Source organism: Mustela nigripes, chromosome 7 (assembly GCF_022355385.1).
Source record: "Mustela nigripes isolate SB6536 chromosome 7, MUSNIG.SB6536, whole genome shotgun sequence".
Lineage (NCBI taxonomy): Eukaryota > Metazoa > Chordata > Mammalia > Carnivora > Mustelidae > Mustela > Mustela nigripes.
The window spans coordinates 115,259,350-115,275,624 of record NC_081563.1 but is presented as its reverse complement, the minus strand read 5'-3'; the positions used below and the strand labels follow the sequence as shown (position 1 = coordinate 115,275,624).

At 47.7% G+C, this 16,275-nt stretch overlaps 2 protein-coding genes across 12 annotated transcripts in view; both read right to left on the bottom strand.

The window, feature by feature from the left end:
* MAPRE1 (microtubule associated protein RP/EB family member 1) overlaps positions 1-2,484 on the bottom strand; it is a 27,656-nt gene extending 25,172 nt beyond the window's left edge. Inside the window, exon 1 of one of the 5 annotated variants that reach the window (XM_059406792.1) lies at positions 2,388-2,484. The gene's annotated coding sequence lies outside the window, so the exon portion shown is untranslated. Of the gene's footprint in view, positions 1-1,839; positions 2,036-2,086; positions 2,177-2,387 lie in introns of those variants that run through there. The other 4 variants (XM_059406793.1, XM_059406796.1, XM_059406795.1 and 1 more) reach the window with 4 other exon arrangements.
* Positions 2,485-8,494: 6,010 nt separating this feature from the next.
* Positions 8,495-16,275, bottom strand: part of DNMT3B (DNA methyltransferase 3 beta) — a 41,588-nt gene continuing 33,807 nt past the window's right edge. For 3 of the 7 annotated variants that reach the window (XM_059406791.1, XM_059406784.1, XM_059406785.1), the window contains 5 exons: positions 15,982-16,130; positions 15,178-15,263; positions 12,533-12,602; positions 11,682-11,800; positions 8,495-10,125 (listed from right to left, as the gene is read on the bottom strand). In XM_059406791.1, coding sequence (XP_059262774.1) covers positions 9,984-10,125; positions 11,682-11,800; positions 12,533-12,602; positions 15,178-15,263; positions 15,982-16,130 — 566 coding nt within the window. In that variant the 3' untranslated portion in view covers positions 8,495-9,983. Of the gene's footprint in view, positions 10,126-11,681; positions 11,801-12,532; positions 12,603-15,177; positions 15,264-15,981; positions 16,131-16,275 lie in introns of those variants that run through there. The other 4 variants (XM_059406786.1, XM_059406787.1, XM_059406790.1 and 1 more) reach the window with 2 other exon arrangements.

Genomic DNA, 16,275 nt, shown 5'->3' with positions numbered 1-16,275 from the left:
AGCAGCCTTCATGTTAGTCTCACCACTTTAATCTGTCCCTACACAGCAACCACAGCAAATTTCCTGAATCACAAATCAGATCAAGTGTCTCCCCTACTGAAAATCCAAAATGAATGGATAAATGAAATGCATACTGTATGCAAAATACTATTATCAGGAACCAAGGAGAGACACATCCAAACAAAAAATTGTCCCAGGCTAAGTACTTGTAAACTATTTTGGTGACATTCATACATACACTGACTATTGTATAGGTCATGCTACCATAAAATTAAGCAGCTGGTTCAGCCACGTGTGTCTCCTGACCACACCCCAGCTCAGAAAATGTTAATGGCCTTTCATCATCATATAATTTAAAACTCTTTCATTAGCAGTACCTTAATACCTGGTCCCATGTGCTCCACAAACTCTGCAGCCACTAAATACATGAGGTTAGGCACCCTGTGGATATGCAATAAACATCTACCGACTCAACCAATTAATTGGCTCTTCCAGGCAGTCAAAACAGTCTAGTCCTCAGAGCTATTACTCTCTCATCCAGATCCACTGAAGCAGCCTTCATGTTAGTCTCACCACTTTAATCTGTCCCTACACAGCAACCACAGCAAATTTCCTGAATCACAAATCAGATCAAGTGTCTCCCCTACTGAAAATCCAAAATGAATGGATAAATGAAATGCATACTGTATGCAAAATACTATTATCAGGAACCAAGGAGAGACACATCTCCTTGAGTAAGCTACAGCTTACTCTTCCTCCTTAAGGATTTCATTGCTTGGCCTCAATGGAAACCCCACAACCACTGTTCAAGCCTCACCTTTAAAAGCTCCATGATCCAGGGCTCAACTGCCTTGAAAAAGCTCTCTTACCTCCTCCCCAGGTATTTCTCCTCCTTCAGCAGTTCTCCTAGCATGTTCCCAAACCCATTCTGACTGGATGCTGGCTGAGGGACACCCTATTACGTTCAAGGCATCCTAGTGAGCCCTATGGAAAGAGAGGGAGGGAGGGAAGGAGGTAGGTACCGCCAGAAGACAACCATGTGACCCTGAGTAAACACCTCACCTTTCTGGATCACAAATGGCTCACCTGTAAAAGATGAACAACATATTCTGCACAAAGGGGTGGTGAGGATTAAATGAGAATTTAAGCGAAAACACTTCAGTGAAAAGCACATCAAGTCTTAAGCTTCTCTTTGTGCCAGAAACCATGCTGGGCACTCTGACACAGCACCACCAATGGCACACTGGTAGGAAACACACTAGCTCTCTGGGAGACAGCATAATATAGAGGATGACAGCCTGGACTCATGATCACAGATGTGGCTTCAGCCAACTGCTGGACAGCGTGAAGTAAATCACTTGAATTTTCCGAGTCTCAATCCCTTAATTGTAAAATGAAGATAGAATCTGAGATAGTGTGGTATTAAATGATACAGTGCCCCATCAAGCACTTAACACAATGCCTGGCACATTGCAAGTGCCCAATTAGCCAAGAGCCGCTATTATTATCTTACAACATCCCAACAGGTAAGTGAGTGCTAGGCCTGGTGTACCTTCCCTCAACAGGCCTCAGGATGCTCATCCTCAAAATGGGGGAGAGGCCAAACTGTTTAAGCACCTCAGGGCAGCTGTGAAGCAGGGGCTGAAAAAGCACTGTTCATATCACCCTGTTACACTGTCTTCATAGTAATTATATGAAATTATCTTGTTCATGTATTCATTTCCTTAGTTCCTATCTGTCTCCCCACCACAATGCAGACGCCTGGAGAACAGGCCTTTGCTCAGCACAGCGCCCAAAAGATGCCCAGAGAAGAAAGGAAGGAGACCATTGAGCTCTTACTTCTTGCCACGTGCTGTGACAAGAGCTTTCGGCAGTCTTATCGTTGTCCCCGTCTTACAGATGAGGAAACTGAGGCTGAGAGGTTCAGCACCTGCCCAAGGTCGCACAGCAGGGAATGGAACCACGGTCTGAATTCCAAACCGAACTCTTGACCATCAGGCGACACCGCCTCCTACAGTGGAGGTCGCCAGAGCTCCCAAAAGGACTCACTTGAACCACACACACCGCCTACCCCGGCCCAACTAACCCGGAACCTCTCACCACCGCTGTCCGAGTCCCACACCTAGGCCGCGGCCCAGAAGCCCCCACGCCGTCGAGGTGCAGCCCCCACTTCCGGCCCGAGGCCCCGCCCCTGGCAGAGCTGAGCGCGCGCCCCCAGCCCAGCCCGCGCGTCGGGTCACGGCCCCGCCCTTCCCCCCACCCGGCCCGATATGCACTGCTGTGGAGAGCCGTCCAGGCACCGCCCGCAGGGCCCGCCGGCGCCTGCCGGGCCCGAGGCCCACCCGATAGTCCCCCGGCCGCCGCCCCGTGCCCGCTAGCTGGCTCACCGGCTCTCGGCAGGACCCCGTCCACTGCCCGTGCCCGGCTTCGGTTCCGTCTTCGTCTCGTTCAAACCGCCCGACCCCGCCCGCCCGCCCGCGCGATGACCTCACACGCACCCCCCCGTTACGCACCGACGTACAGGTTCGTCATTGCGCGCCGGCTCCTTTTATAGAGAGGGACTCAGGCACGCGCCGGGGGCGGGGCCCGGTCAGTGATCGACGGCTGAGGCGCCCAAGGGGCGGGGCGCCGGCCGCCAAAGCACCCAACCACGTGGTCTGACAAAGCCAATGAGATCCCGCCCCAGACCGGGTGTGACTCCGCCTAGATGGCGGGATCCAGTTTGGATCTTCCACCTCAGGAGCTTCAAGAATTGGTTTTCCAATGAATTTCTACAGAAGTGGGTTATCTGGGGCGCCTGGGTAGCTCAGAGGGTTAAGCCTCTAACTTGGGCTCAGGTCATGGTCTTGGAGTCGTGGGATCGAGCCCCACATCGGGCTCTCTGCTCAGCGGGGAGCCTGCTTCCCCCTCTCTCTCTGCCTGCCTTTCTGCCTACTTATGATCTCTGTGTCAAATAAATAAATAAAATTTTTTTAAAGTATGTTATCTGATAATAAAGATAATTGATAGGCACTCTAAGGAACGGCCTCAGAGATACATTCTGTGACCAGTCTGTACTGACCCTGTAATCGCGTCATCCGTTTATTTTCCTTAGTACTTGTGAAATCTTGTTTGTTCTTTTATGCCTTTACTGTCTGCCTTTCCTTAAGTTCCACAGAAGCAAGGATCTTCTACGTCCAGTGTCCCAGTGCCTGACTTGCTGAAAGAATGAATTAAACCTACTTTACAGAAAAGTAAGCTGAGGCTCAAAGAGGTCAATTGACAGCATCACAGAAGATGACCGATTGTTTTGAGCTGGGTTTTTGTCTAGATATCATTTATTCTTGAAAGTTAAATTAAAAATTCTTTAAGATAATAATAATAATAATTAAAAATAAATAATTTTCCTATCTGGGAGGGGAGGCAGAGGACAAGACCAATGGCTCAAATCACTGTTTAATCACAAACCAGACTTGGGTGCTAGTCAGGAGCTATGTGTGGCAAAGGTGACAGCACCTAACACTGAATGAAGTAGGGTCCTGGAAGCCTCCTTCTGGGTCAAGTCTTACCAATTAATCGCCAAAACCTGCAGGGAGCTGGGGCAAGAGCTGTTTTATCGACTGGTCTGGAGGTATTTCAATTTTTTAACCACCAGAACTACCAGTTGTCTTCCCGAAATTCAGCACTCCAAGAGTACATCACAAGGACCCTGACCTTACCCAAGCAGTTTGGGAAGGCTCCTAGAGGTGATACTTGCTCTAAAGATGAAATGTTAACCTAGCAAAAGATTGGAAGTAGGAGGGACGCCTGGGTGACTGAATCAGTTAACCGTCTGCCTTTGGCTCAGATCATGCTCCTAGGGTACTGGGATCAAGTTTGCATGGGACTCCTTGCTCAGCAGGGAGCATGCTTCTCCCTCTGCCTGCCACTGCCCCCCAGTTGTGTCCTGACAAATAAAATCTTAAAAAAAAAAAAAAAAAAAAAAAAAGATTTGGAATAGGAAAGGGCAAACCAGAGGATACAGCAAAGAGTCCAGTAGCCTAATGATTACAGCAATAATGGTAATGCTGGCATCATAGGGTACTGACAGGAAGCATGGGTAATTGAGTAAAAACATTCACAAGTGCTATGGAGCAATGTGAATTACCTCCATTTTAAGCACAAAGACATGAAGTTTCCGGCAGGCTAAGTGAATTTCATAAGTAACAAAGCCAGCAGGTCTGGGTTCAAATTCTGACCCTGCTAAGAGAATCACGAGATGTGTGTAATCGTCTTAGATGACTTCTAGCACACTGTATGTAGATGCTCTCAGTAAATGTCAGTGGTTCCTGAGTCTCTTCTGATTCTTAGTATTTCATGAACTTCAATTAGTTGTCAGCATTACCTAAAGGTGACTTTGGTTGGTGGAGAGCATTAATGTGGAGGATGAGACAAGTCAAGAAGGGCCTCAACTGACAGGCTCGAGTTTGGACCTGATTCTGGGAACACAGGTCATTACCAAAGTATTCTGAGCAACCACCTCCAAAATAAAACTCATTTCCCTCTCAGGATCTGCTCCCAAAGAGATGAGAAAGGGGCATGTGACCTGCTTAAAGTCTACTTTCCTCCCTCAGGAGGGGAGTAGTCAAGATTATCTGGGTCAGATTCAGCCTTGACTGCAAAAGGCCAGAGAGTGATAAGAAAAAAAAGTATCTACCCAGAAAGACAAAGAGCTATGGGGACTTCAATAGTGTCTTTTAACCAACTGTGTTAACATGGACGTGGTATCATTAACACAGGTAGACATTGTGAATCCCCTCTCCAAAAACAAAACAAATACTAAGACTTCCAGGCCTAGGTTTTGCAAATGTATGACAAGTTTACTGAACGAAAAAATGGTATTGGGAGGTCTCAGGTGCCTTAGGGACCTCACAAGCTCAAGGGGAAGAGAACTATAAAAATAAATTTTAATACAGAGTGTTTTGTACTCAAATATGCACAGGGAAGGGGGACTCAGATTAGGGAATGGCTCCTAATCCTGCCTAGAGGCAAAGAAGGCTTCCCTGGAAGAGGCGAGAACTGAAGTCTGGCGAGGAGGCTGTTCCAGGCAGAGAATAGCATGGGCAAAGACTCAGAGTAAGCAATCACCAGCTCCAGTTAATACCAGCCTCTGTTTCCTTTCTGCAATGCTGAGACCGCAGGATGAACCCAAGCTCACAGAGCACAGGTGCTTATAAGGTCTGAAATACCAAGATCTATGCACAGCTCTGTTTGTATGTTTCACAACTAAGTTTTATTTTTTTTAAAGATTTTATTTATTTATTTGATAGAGATCACAAGTAGGCAGAGAGGCAGGCAGAGAGAGAGAGAGGAGGAAGCAGACTCTCACCGAGCAGAGAGCCCGATGCAGCGCTCGATACCAGGACCCTGAGATCACGACCTGCGCTGAAAGCAGAGGCTTAACCCTCTGAGCCACCCAAGCACCCCCCACAACTAAGTTTTAAAAATAAAAAATAACAAGTGAAGTGTATGGTTCTGGAATGGATACCAGACCAGAGTTTTGCAGCAACTGGCAAAATCTAAATAAGGCCTATAGATTAGGTAAGGAAGTGACTGTTCATTTCCGGATACTGAAAAAATGCACTGTGATTATGTAAGAAAATGTTCTGTTTTTTTAGGAAATACACACTGAAGGATTTAAGGGTAAAGAGAGATCATCTCTGCAACTTACTCTTGAATGATTCAGACAAAAACAATGTAGAGAGGATGACAAAACACACGTGGCAAAACAGCACTTGAGGAATCTGGGTGATAGGTATTTAGGAATTCTTTGTACTTTTCTTGCAACTTTTCTGTATATCTGAAATTTTACACAAAATTTAAAGGAATCAGTACAGTTAAACAGAAAGAAGGAAGAGAGGAGCAAAAGCAGATAGGAGGGAAGAAAGAGTTAGAGGAGGTAGGCTGGAAGAAGGTAATCAGAGAAAGCAGCAAGGAAGGTGGGCAAATTGTACTCCGGGCTGCCAAGCATAGCAGGTGATTTCGAACTCCAGCAAAACAAACAAAACACACACACCAAAAATAAACAGGTGCCGGTGGGACCAAGAAGAAATAGCAGGCCACTGTGGCTTCACAGAACAGACTCCAACTCCTTCACCTCTGGCTGTGTGGCCTTGGGTCAGTTATGGGACCTCTCTGAGTCTTAGTTCCCTTCCGGGTCATCAGAGCAATCAAGGCCTCACTTTGGGGTTGCTAGGAAGCTTCTCCAACCGTAACAAAGCAGCTGCCCTTTACCCAATGCTTCCTACCCACAAGCACTCTCCCACATGCCTCACATGCCTTGATCATTCGATCCACAATCAACCCTGCAAGGTTATCATCACCCGTTTCACACTTTGTCAAACTAAGGCACTCGGGAGTACAGGGAGCAACCCCAAGGTCACAAGTTAGGAGTGCGCGAAGACAGGGTAGACACCTGGTCACACTGCAGTCATCAAGGACCATGTGCAGGGATTGAACAGTTCTCATTCAAGCAGCAGTTGGCTGGAAAACCCAAGGGACTGAGGTCAGGTAAGGGACCGTGTCTAGTGGGCACTTACCCCGCCACCAAACAGCTGTGAACCAGTCCCTGCAAGATCCCTTTCAGCAGGTCTTTGGGGTGGCAGATGCCAAAACCACCCCCATCTTCTCTCCCTAACAAGGACCAGGGGACCACAAGATGATGTTGTGGGCAGGCAGTGAGGAACACATCAAATACTATGGTCACTACAGTTGGCGTCATCAGCCCAGCTTCTGGGAAACACCTGGGAGGTTACTGCCCTGCCCTTCCTTTTTAAGGTTTTATTAAATATAAATAATTATTGGAGGTCACCACCACTACCAATACCCAGGCATTAACACTGTATTGACTAATAATGGCTTTTGTTATCACCATGCCATCCAGGTCCTGTAAGGGCTTACTGCATGCACATATCATGCCCTTGAACCTTCACAGCAGCCCTAGGGGTAAGGTAAGATTTATAGTCCTTACCTGTTAGAGATGCAATCTTCCTGGCTAGAGCCCCAGGCAACTGAAGACTGCTTCAAAAAGGGCCAACACATGACCAACACAAGGTCTAACTCCAAACCCAAAATCAGAATGTTCTTCACGTCCTCCCCTTGCCATTGTGCCTGGGATCATGCAGATGCAAACAGAACCCCCATCTTGCACAAAGAGCTGCCCCTCCAAAGCCCGCCCCCACCCTGCCACAGGCAAGCTGTCTAGACAGACTGGGCCAACCCAAGAGCCCCTCACCTGCAGGGGCAGTCCACCTGCGCCCTTGGGGTTTCGAGGTCGGGGCTGTTTATTTTGTCTCATCCTGTGCTGGTATTCTGTGCAGCACTGTATACAAGGTGGCTTAATAGGGCAGCAGAGGCCCCTGGGGCCCCAACACCTCAGAGAAGTGCCAGGCCACTTGATAATTGCTGAAGGTCTCACCATGGTGACTCACACACAACACTTCTCATCCACCTCTCCAACATTTACCTTGGTAAGCCACATAACTAGTGCCGTGGCAGTGGCCAGAATGAGAGCCTTTCTTCCATTTGAAGGGACTGAGAGGCTCCAGGTGACCAAAATGAGTGGAGACGCATGGGGGATCGTCACTGGGTCCTGGTCCCTGACCAAAAGCTAGATCTAGTGATGGGACTATGGCAGGATGGGCTGGGGGGATTGGGACACAAGGCTAAATGGACCAGGTAAACTGTAGAGCAATGGGTACACACTCCAAAGAGCTGTGGCCACAAGCAGCTAGGCTGGAATCATGGGGCCCACCCCAGCCAGTCCAGTTACTGGACAGAGACAGGACAACTTGGGAGCAAGGCAACCAGATGCAAGGGCATCCACAGGCATTAAGAACTGGGGAAAACAGCCCTGGGATTCTTGAGTCATCAACAATCTGGATCAGCTCAAGAGTTGGGGCGCCTGGGTGGCTCAGTGGGTTGAGCCACTGCCTTCGGCTCAGGTCATGATCTCAGGGTCCTGGGATCGAGTCCCACATCAGGCTCTCTGCTCAGCAGGAAGCCTGCTTCCTCCTCTCTCTCTCTCTGCCTGCCTCTCTGCCTACTTGTGATCTCTGTCTGTCAAATAAATAAATAAAATCTTTTAAAAAAAAAAAAAAGAGCATTGTCAGGTGGCTGTCCCAAACCTTAAGCCTTTACATGAACTGAAAAGCTCCAGTCCCTTGTTTTGAGAACCAAGGTTTAGAAACTGACTCACTAGCCCAGCAGCACAGAATTCTTGGGTTTTACACAAGTTTCAATGAGAAACTCAAGTTGGGGCCCAGAAACCTCCACTTTAATGAGCCTCACAGAGGAAGCTGGTACACCGGAGTTTGGGGACCAGTGTTCTAGATCACTTCACAGGATCACACCAGTATTTCCTGCACTGTGTGCTTGCTGCATGAACCAATGACCAACTTGAACTCCCACCCTTCCACTTCACCAGGCCCTCTCCAACATCCCCAACCATCTGACCTGGAAAGAAGGGACACCAGACTGTTAGAGAAATACTGATTTTAATTCAACATAAGGTAAACTCTAGGCATCTGTCATCTTTCAGCCTAAAAATTAGCAAAACTGTTGAAACAAGGCACAATTTTCCCCCATACTTGTTATGTGGCTCCAGTTACAAAAAAAAATTTATGAAAATGTTAAAAACATAAAAATATAAGTCTGTGATTTAAAAAAAAAAGTGTATAAAAAATTCCCACCAAAACCTGTCAATGTTGTTCCTGATTCTACAAAATAGCACCAGTAAGAAGAGTAAAAGTTGTTAAAAACCATTACAACAGCATTTCTGAAATGCAGCTTGCCCGACCTCCCGTCCCCCACTAAAAACTTCTCATGGGATACAAAAGGACTTTAAAATCTCTGGAGGGAAGATTGAGCTTTTTTATTGCAGTTTTCCCCCTGCAATCTCTGAGATGAGGGGAAAGGGTGGGGAATGTGCTTCTGCCCCAGCTGTCACCGCTGCTCAGTTTAGGAAAAGGCTGAGGTGAGGTTTCGGGGCATTCTACTTCTCATTTGGGGACCTGTGCCTGCAGAGTAGTCCGGAGGGTGCATTCCGGGGGGAAGGGGATGCCTTCCCTAAGCCTCCTCCTTTGCTCCCTTCACACGGGGCAGACAAAGGGAGAGGAACAAAGCCATACCTGTCTGCATGGTACACAGCAGCAGATAACCCAGCCCACCCCTTCCTGAGCAACCTGGAGGGTTCTATTGCAGTCACCTGGAGGGGATTTAGTGAAGGGTGGCTGTCCCCTTGGGTTTGTTGTTGGGGGAGGGGGGCGGGGAATAGCCCTGAATGTGATGATGAGGTCATCCCTGCTGACATCATCATCATTGTAGAAAATACTCTACATGGACCCTGACAGCAGGTCCCAGCCCTTTACACTGAGGCCAAGGGAATGTGCTGGGTAAAATTCAAGACAGAGAGGCATCCTTTCCTCTTCTGCTAGCCCTAGAGAAAAAACACACCCAGGGCCCTTAAAATGTCCCTCAGCTACATGTCTACCACTGCGTGCTCCTGGAAATAAGGAGCTACATATGATTTAAAAAAAAAAAAAATATATCAAAGCCTTACCAGTAACTGTCTTGGGTGATTTTTCAGCATTAACCTGAGTATTGGAGAGCTGTCGGCACTGTGGTTTTGGTACTTTAGCCATTGTTTCTCTGAGCAGTAAACCAGGAGGGAAAAAAAAGCCATCTTACTACCTACACTTCAAGTTTTAAAAAAGTTTTCAGAGAAGACAAAATGAGCACCGTGTTTGGCCGCTCCTAGCGGCTGGATCTGAATTGTGCAGAAGGAGGTGGCAGCACCTTAGACTCCCCTTGCCAGGAGGGGGTCACGTGGCTCTGCTCCTGCCAAGGTTGTGTGGCGTGACCCCACAATGCTAAGCAGGGGAAGGGTAGAGCGTGGGCTGTACCTACTGGGTGCTGGCTCTACCCAACAAGCCCCAGTGCTCCTGGGCTCAGGGTGCCTGGGAGGGCTATTCACAGGCAAAGTAGTCCTTCAGGGGGGCGAAGAGGTGTCGGATGACAGGCACACTCCAGGACCTCCCAAGCAGCTTCTGGCGGGCACCACGGCCCATGTTGGACACATCCGTGTAGTGTACAGGAAAGCCGAAGATCCTGGTGGGTGGGTGGGGGATGGGCACAATAAAAAGAAGGAAGTCAGAAGCGCCCCTTCCAGCATGCTTACTGCCTCAGAGTCAGTCTCACATGAACAGCATGGCACTGCTCTTTCTGCCCTGTGTCCCATACTTTCCATCAGGCCAACCAGGCCTTCCCATGAGTCCTCGTTCACCCTCAAGGTCAGATCAACCGGTTCTTCAGAACACAAATAATGGTGCCCTCACAGAGGGCACGGTTCCTCTAGGAGGAGGTCTGCTGCGTGCATCCCCAAGCACTAGCACTGCGCTCCTGACATAGCTGGTGCTCAGTGGACCTTGCCCATGTGACTAAGTGAGTGAATGAATGAATGCCAAGGAAGCCAGACAGCAAGCAGACAGACATGTACCTGCCTTCAAACCGCAAGAGGAGGAAAGGGAATTTCCTTGAGAAATAAGGACACTGGCAGAAATGGATCATCAGATGCTCAGCTAATTAACCTAAGAACACCAAAATGTTTTGCATTTTCTTTCCCTCTTAAAAGCCAGTTGTTAGATCAAGGGCCAAGCTGGACTTAATGGCAGATGGCAACTAAATATACCAAGAGCTTCCTCTATGGGATTCTACCGGGCCTGTTAAGAGGCTTAAGATATACCAGTCTGAGGGAAAACCTCAGTCTTTCCTGGGGTTACAATCTAATACTAAAAAGTACACCAATGGGCCAATGGCTGAATGGGTGTTAAGAAACATGCCAAAGATGGAACAACTTGGGCCTATTCAGTGCCTGTAAGTGGGCACCCACTCCACTAGGCACTCACCTAGTATCACAGGGCCAGCCCAGCATGTAAGGCTTAGGTCTCAATATACAGAATAACCCATAAGATGAATGTGCAAGGTTATCCAACAGCTTCTTTCAATGGGTCAGAAGTTAACTATTGTTAAAGATATAAAACCAGTTGCAGGACTGAAGTATCTGGAATGAAAGTACTCTATCAAATCCTTTGAGACGCAGCCAAAAATGTAAAGCGGAATATTCATAGCCCTCTCTTCATTTCTAACAATAAGAAAACAGGAAGGAAAAAAGAACTGAAATCCAACAGCTGGTTCTGAGGCAAAACAATTAAACTACCAACTTAGCCAAATAAATGGAAGACGACTACAGGCTTTTTGGCTAAGTAGGAACCAGCTTTAGACCAGCAACCTGGTAGAGGGAATCTCCTGAGAAAAGGCCAATGGGAAGTCAGTGGGGTTTTCTTTACCTGGTTCCTCATATGCCCTGGAGGCCTAGCAGGCTAGGGCACGTAAAATGCCAGGGCAGCACAGCAGAAACAGAGATGGTGTGGTCTAATGACATCATGTTTCAGACAGCTCACCACCACCACCCTTCTGCCATTTCTATCAGGAAACTCAGCACTAAGTCTTAAAAAGTATTACTCCCAGCCCCACTAACATAAGTCAGTGAGACCATGCAGAATTAAGGCTAACACCTGCCCATTTATGCTGTGTGCCTTCACCACAAGTTCTTCCCCTTTCTCTCTGCCTGTGAGATTTCCCTCTTCACGTGCAGCCCTGCTCACCTTTCTAGCTCAGTGCACCACAAAACATCTTCTTTGCCATTCATGACAACAGGGAAAAGTTGATTTTTCCCCTGTCTGATCGAGTTCGACTTGGTGGTTATTGTCTGTACTTTCTTTAACTGGAGAACAAAACGACATCATGGAGTGAGCACGGGTTGGAGGGTCTAGGTCAAGTCAAAGCTCTTAAGCACCTAGGGAAGATGGAGGAGGGAGGGCAGGCGGGGGAAGAAAGGGAGGCAGGCTCACAGAGGGAATGAGAAAAGGAGAGCTGGAAGTGAGAACATTTTGTGCTTCCCACGAACACCAAGAAGTTAATGAAGAGGAAGGACCAGCCTCACAGAGAACAACAGATAAAAAAGTGACCATAAATGAATCACATGGGGCCAAGAAAACACAAGTTATTCATCGGGCAGGATTAAGCAAAAGTTAAAAATCCACCCAGATTGTGAGGATGGCCCCTGGATTTTGAATGAATGGAACCTAGCCTGATATAAACTTAAGTTTATAGACGTCTTCATATAATTTTAATAGTACATAACTTTTGTGGCAAAAGTAAAATTACTCATTTGTTACTGGGAAGAGGAGTTGCAGTTATCTGTGTCTCTATGAAGTTCTGCATCTGCAACTGGAAAGTCTAGTCAGCTTTTCTCATAGTGCTTATTTGTGTAACAAGAACCTCTCCTACTCTGTGCCTTTGCTGTAAGATGGGACAGAACAATTAAGTGGGGAAAGAGGCCCAACACCAGGGAATTGTGGGGAGGAGGGGTAGGAACAAACTGAACACCAAGGTCAAGTCCTTGCTTGGAGGTCACCAAGTGCATATCCAGAGACCATTTGTTAGCACATCTTACCTTTGCTGTCCTATTGAACTCCAAGCAGTCCTGTAGCTCGAGTTTATCATTCTTTGATGCTATCACGGGCCTGGGGACATCCAAAACCCGTTACTTTCTTCTACCAACTATAAAGAGGCCTCGGCTAAGCACTTCCCAAGGTGGGAACGAGTGAGGGACAAAGACTGCAAAATGTCTTCTGGCAGTGACCTTGTTAGAATTACCTGGTAAGAAATGAGCCTGGCAAGAACACAAAACTATACCAAAGCCAGGGACAGACTAGCCCCTTGAGGGGGCAGCCCAATGTCCAGGAGGAAAAGCTCCCCCTTCTCAAATTTTACTATTACTCAGAACCTTCTTGCAAAGAGAATACGGTGAAGGAAAGCACACTCCTAGTCCGAAGTCCCTACCAGTTGGGCCCCACTGCTCACTGGCCGAGTGACCCAAGCAAGCCAGGCTGCCTCTCTGGGCCTCAGGAGCTTGGATTAGGTCTTTGCAATCTACCTGCTGCTACCAGCACATGAAATCCATGATCTGGTGGCATATGGCTAGTGAGGCAGCCTCTGGGCAGTTTAAGGGCTGACCAGAGGTACAGGTAAGGACAGGAGATGGTTGATGATAACAATAATCCTTATCACTTTCACTATTGAAACCTGCAAATGCAGAGAGGCAGACAGATGCCTGAGAAGGCAAAGGGCTAGAACTTGAGTGGTTAAGCGTTCCAGAGGAGAAAAGTCAGCAAAAAGTCTGAATGTATTGAGATGATGACCACCACAGAAACCCCTGTGTAAGGAACTTCAAGACCAAAGGGAAATCAGATTAAGAACTAATGATGCCCAAAAGAGAGGCCACTGAATCACCCAAACCATTTCCCTAGATTCTATGAGATTTTCCTGACCTTACCTTCCAGACTAAATGCCTGCCTACCCCCAATCTTGACTCTTCCATGAACCCAAAGGAGTTGGGGGACAGAGCACAGCCCTAAGTGTGCTGACTGTAGGAATGAGATATACACAACCTAGGCACTGGGTCAGACAGCCGTATTTAGGTCTGTGATCCCGTGATGGTTGGGTCACCCATCCTTGAGCCTGCAGCGCCCAGCTATAGCCCCTAATAACTCAAGCAAAATGCTCTGGAGGCGATGCTGACGACTTTCATCAGATAGTTTACATTCAAGACCTCAGCAAATCCTGTTACTCCTACCCTGACATTACCTACAATCTGATCCCTCCTGCTAAGTTCCATAGAATTCATGAGCTGCCAAGCCCCCAGGGACCCACGCTTGCATTGTGCTGAGTATGAATGTTATGTATGGTGCCTTCTGGGGTCCTCCTCTGAAAACCCACCCTCACTGGTCTCCCCACTGCTGCCCTCATCCTGCTATTGTCTATCCTCCTATGAACAATGAACACGAACCTGAGATGTATCTCATGCATTCCCATGCAAGGACTCTCAAGTGCCACACAATTTGGCCCATACTCAAGGCCTCTGCCTTATTGTCCCTGCCACTCTGGGCCACTCTGCAACACCATTCTGAGCTGCTCTTCCAATTCACTGTTCGCCATAGACCCTTTCCCTATTCCTTCTGCTGGAATGTTCATTCTTCCCTCAGTCAACTGCATGGCTCCATTCCTTCCCTTAAAGGCCCTGCCAGAATAAGCAGCTTCCCCATCAATTCCTCCAATGCCCCCACCTCCAGCCAGGACCATGAAGTGTACTGTCTTTGCTACCCATCCCCCATTAGCACATCAACTCCAGAGCCAAGACTGACATCTAATGTGTTCAGCACTATACTGGCAGCACATACAGCAATGCCTGGCACAGTGGGAGAGCTCGACTGCAGAGCGAAGAGCCCCCTTCATCCTGACATGAACATTTTCCATTTCACTGGCTAATTAGCCAAATAAAAATGCAACATACCCAACATAAATCCTACTATCTATTCTAGCAACTTCTCCCCTCTGTTCACACTTTGCTAAATGCCTGAAAAGCTATTATGCTTCCAGCACTTTCTTCTAAAGGAAAAAAAATTTTTTTAAGCTTAACTCGCAATTTGCAAGTCTTGGATGTCATAATACCATCATATTTTCTATCTTAATTAGCAGGTTGTTCCCCTGGAAACCACATGGAGGAGATAATGAATCTTCAGCAAAGCCACTTACTCTGTGGCTTTCAACATGAAAAGACTAATAAAGTTGGGAAAAGCTCCTGGTTAAGGAAATCCAAGGGGACAGGTTATCTCAGCTCTGCCATTGGTTTGGTCGCCATGGGGCTCGTCACCAGGGCTCACATGGTCTAACCACACGGACTTGCATCTCCCAACACGATAGTAACTGAAGAGGTAGGATACGGAAGCATCAGCACTCTGTCCGGACTGTTTCAGCACCAGGCCCTTTTTAAGAACCTGTCCCACGGGCAGAGTGGGAATAAGTCAGGAGACTAATCCCAGCCTCAGATTTCTAGGTCGGTGCCATGCTTCCCAAAAAAGCTTCAAACATGGCACAAGGGATTGGTCTAAATCCCAGGTGGGGGCACTTCTCAGCAGAGTCAGTGCTTTCTAGAAGGTCTGAATGGGTCTCTGAATCACAAGAGTTCACAGTTCGGTCTCACATCATTAGTTATACTTAACTTGGCTGTTAACTGTCCCACCTTGAGCCCCTTGTTACCTGTTCATTCCAGGCAGGTTGCCCCAAAAGTAGCGGGCCCTGTGAGCAGCAGACACTTTGATGGCATCAATCATCACTGGGTTACACTGCAGAGAGAGTGGGGACAGCCGCTGGGAGCCTACATCACAACTCAAGTGGAAGCCAGCTGGAGTGGGATCTGACCTGGGTAGGTGACAGGCCCCTCACCACCACCACCCCAGCTGGTTCCTGCCAGCCAGCAGACAGACCAATTCCCCATCAAGAACTCTGGCAGGAAAGGCAGCTCAAAATTGGCATCTGCCAAGCTGGGGGTTCCTGGCTGCAGGAATGCAGAGCTAACAAAACGCAACTTTTGTCACCATTCTGCCAGGTTCACAAAGAATGAGGAAACTAGCCAGTTCTATAACCTCTCCTACAGAATGTAAGAGGCAGAGTTTTGAATAAAATGAAGTGTATAAAAAGCATTTACTAGAATGCTTGATGATAATGTTTCATAATGAAGCAACTGTAGCCCTAAAGTAGCAGTTCTCAGAACAGGGATGAAAAAAAACTCCCTGGAGTAAACAGTTTAGTCAAATCTCCTGAGACCCCAAAGTAGATGATGTCATCATCTGACTTCAGGGGTCTAGTTGAGGTTAGAGATCAAATATTTTCCATGCACTAAAAAAGAATCACCCACATGACTCCATTAGTTTTGGATTTCACCGTGTCCTCTACTAGGAACCCAGGCTTGCTCCCAAGAGCAGAAACACCCAACCAATCCCCAATGCCAACAGGGTGTTCCCTCCATGATGTCTCAACAATCCGGACCCAAGATGCCCTCACCTCCAGGAAACGAGAGATGTCCCTCTTGTCGCCAACCTTCATGGCTACCACGTTCTCAAACATCCAGAAGAAGGGCCGGTCGTCTCCCTCCTTGGGACGTGTATAGTTCAGCAGGTGGTAGAACTCAAAGAAGAGGCGGCCTGTGCCCTCTAAGCCACAAAAGAAGATGGCAGAGGCAGGTTCAAATTCCTCAGCCCACCCGTCCACACGGACACCACTGGGCTCCCAGTGATTGCCTGACTATAGCCGACACCATATAGCCCCCTTCTACCTGCACTCCTCTGGAAGGACTAA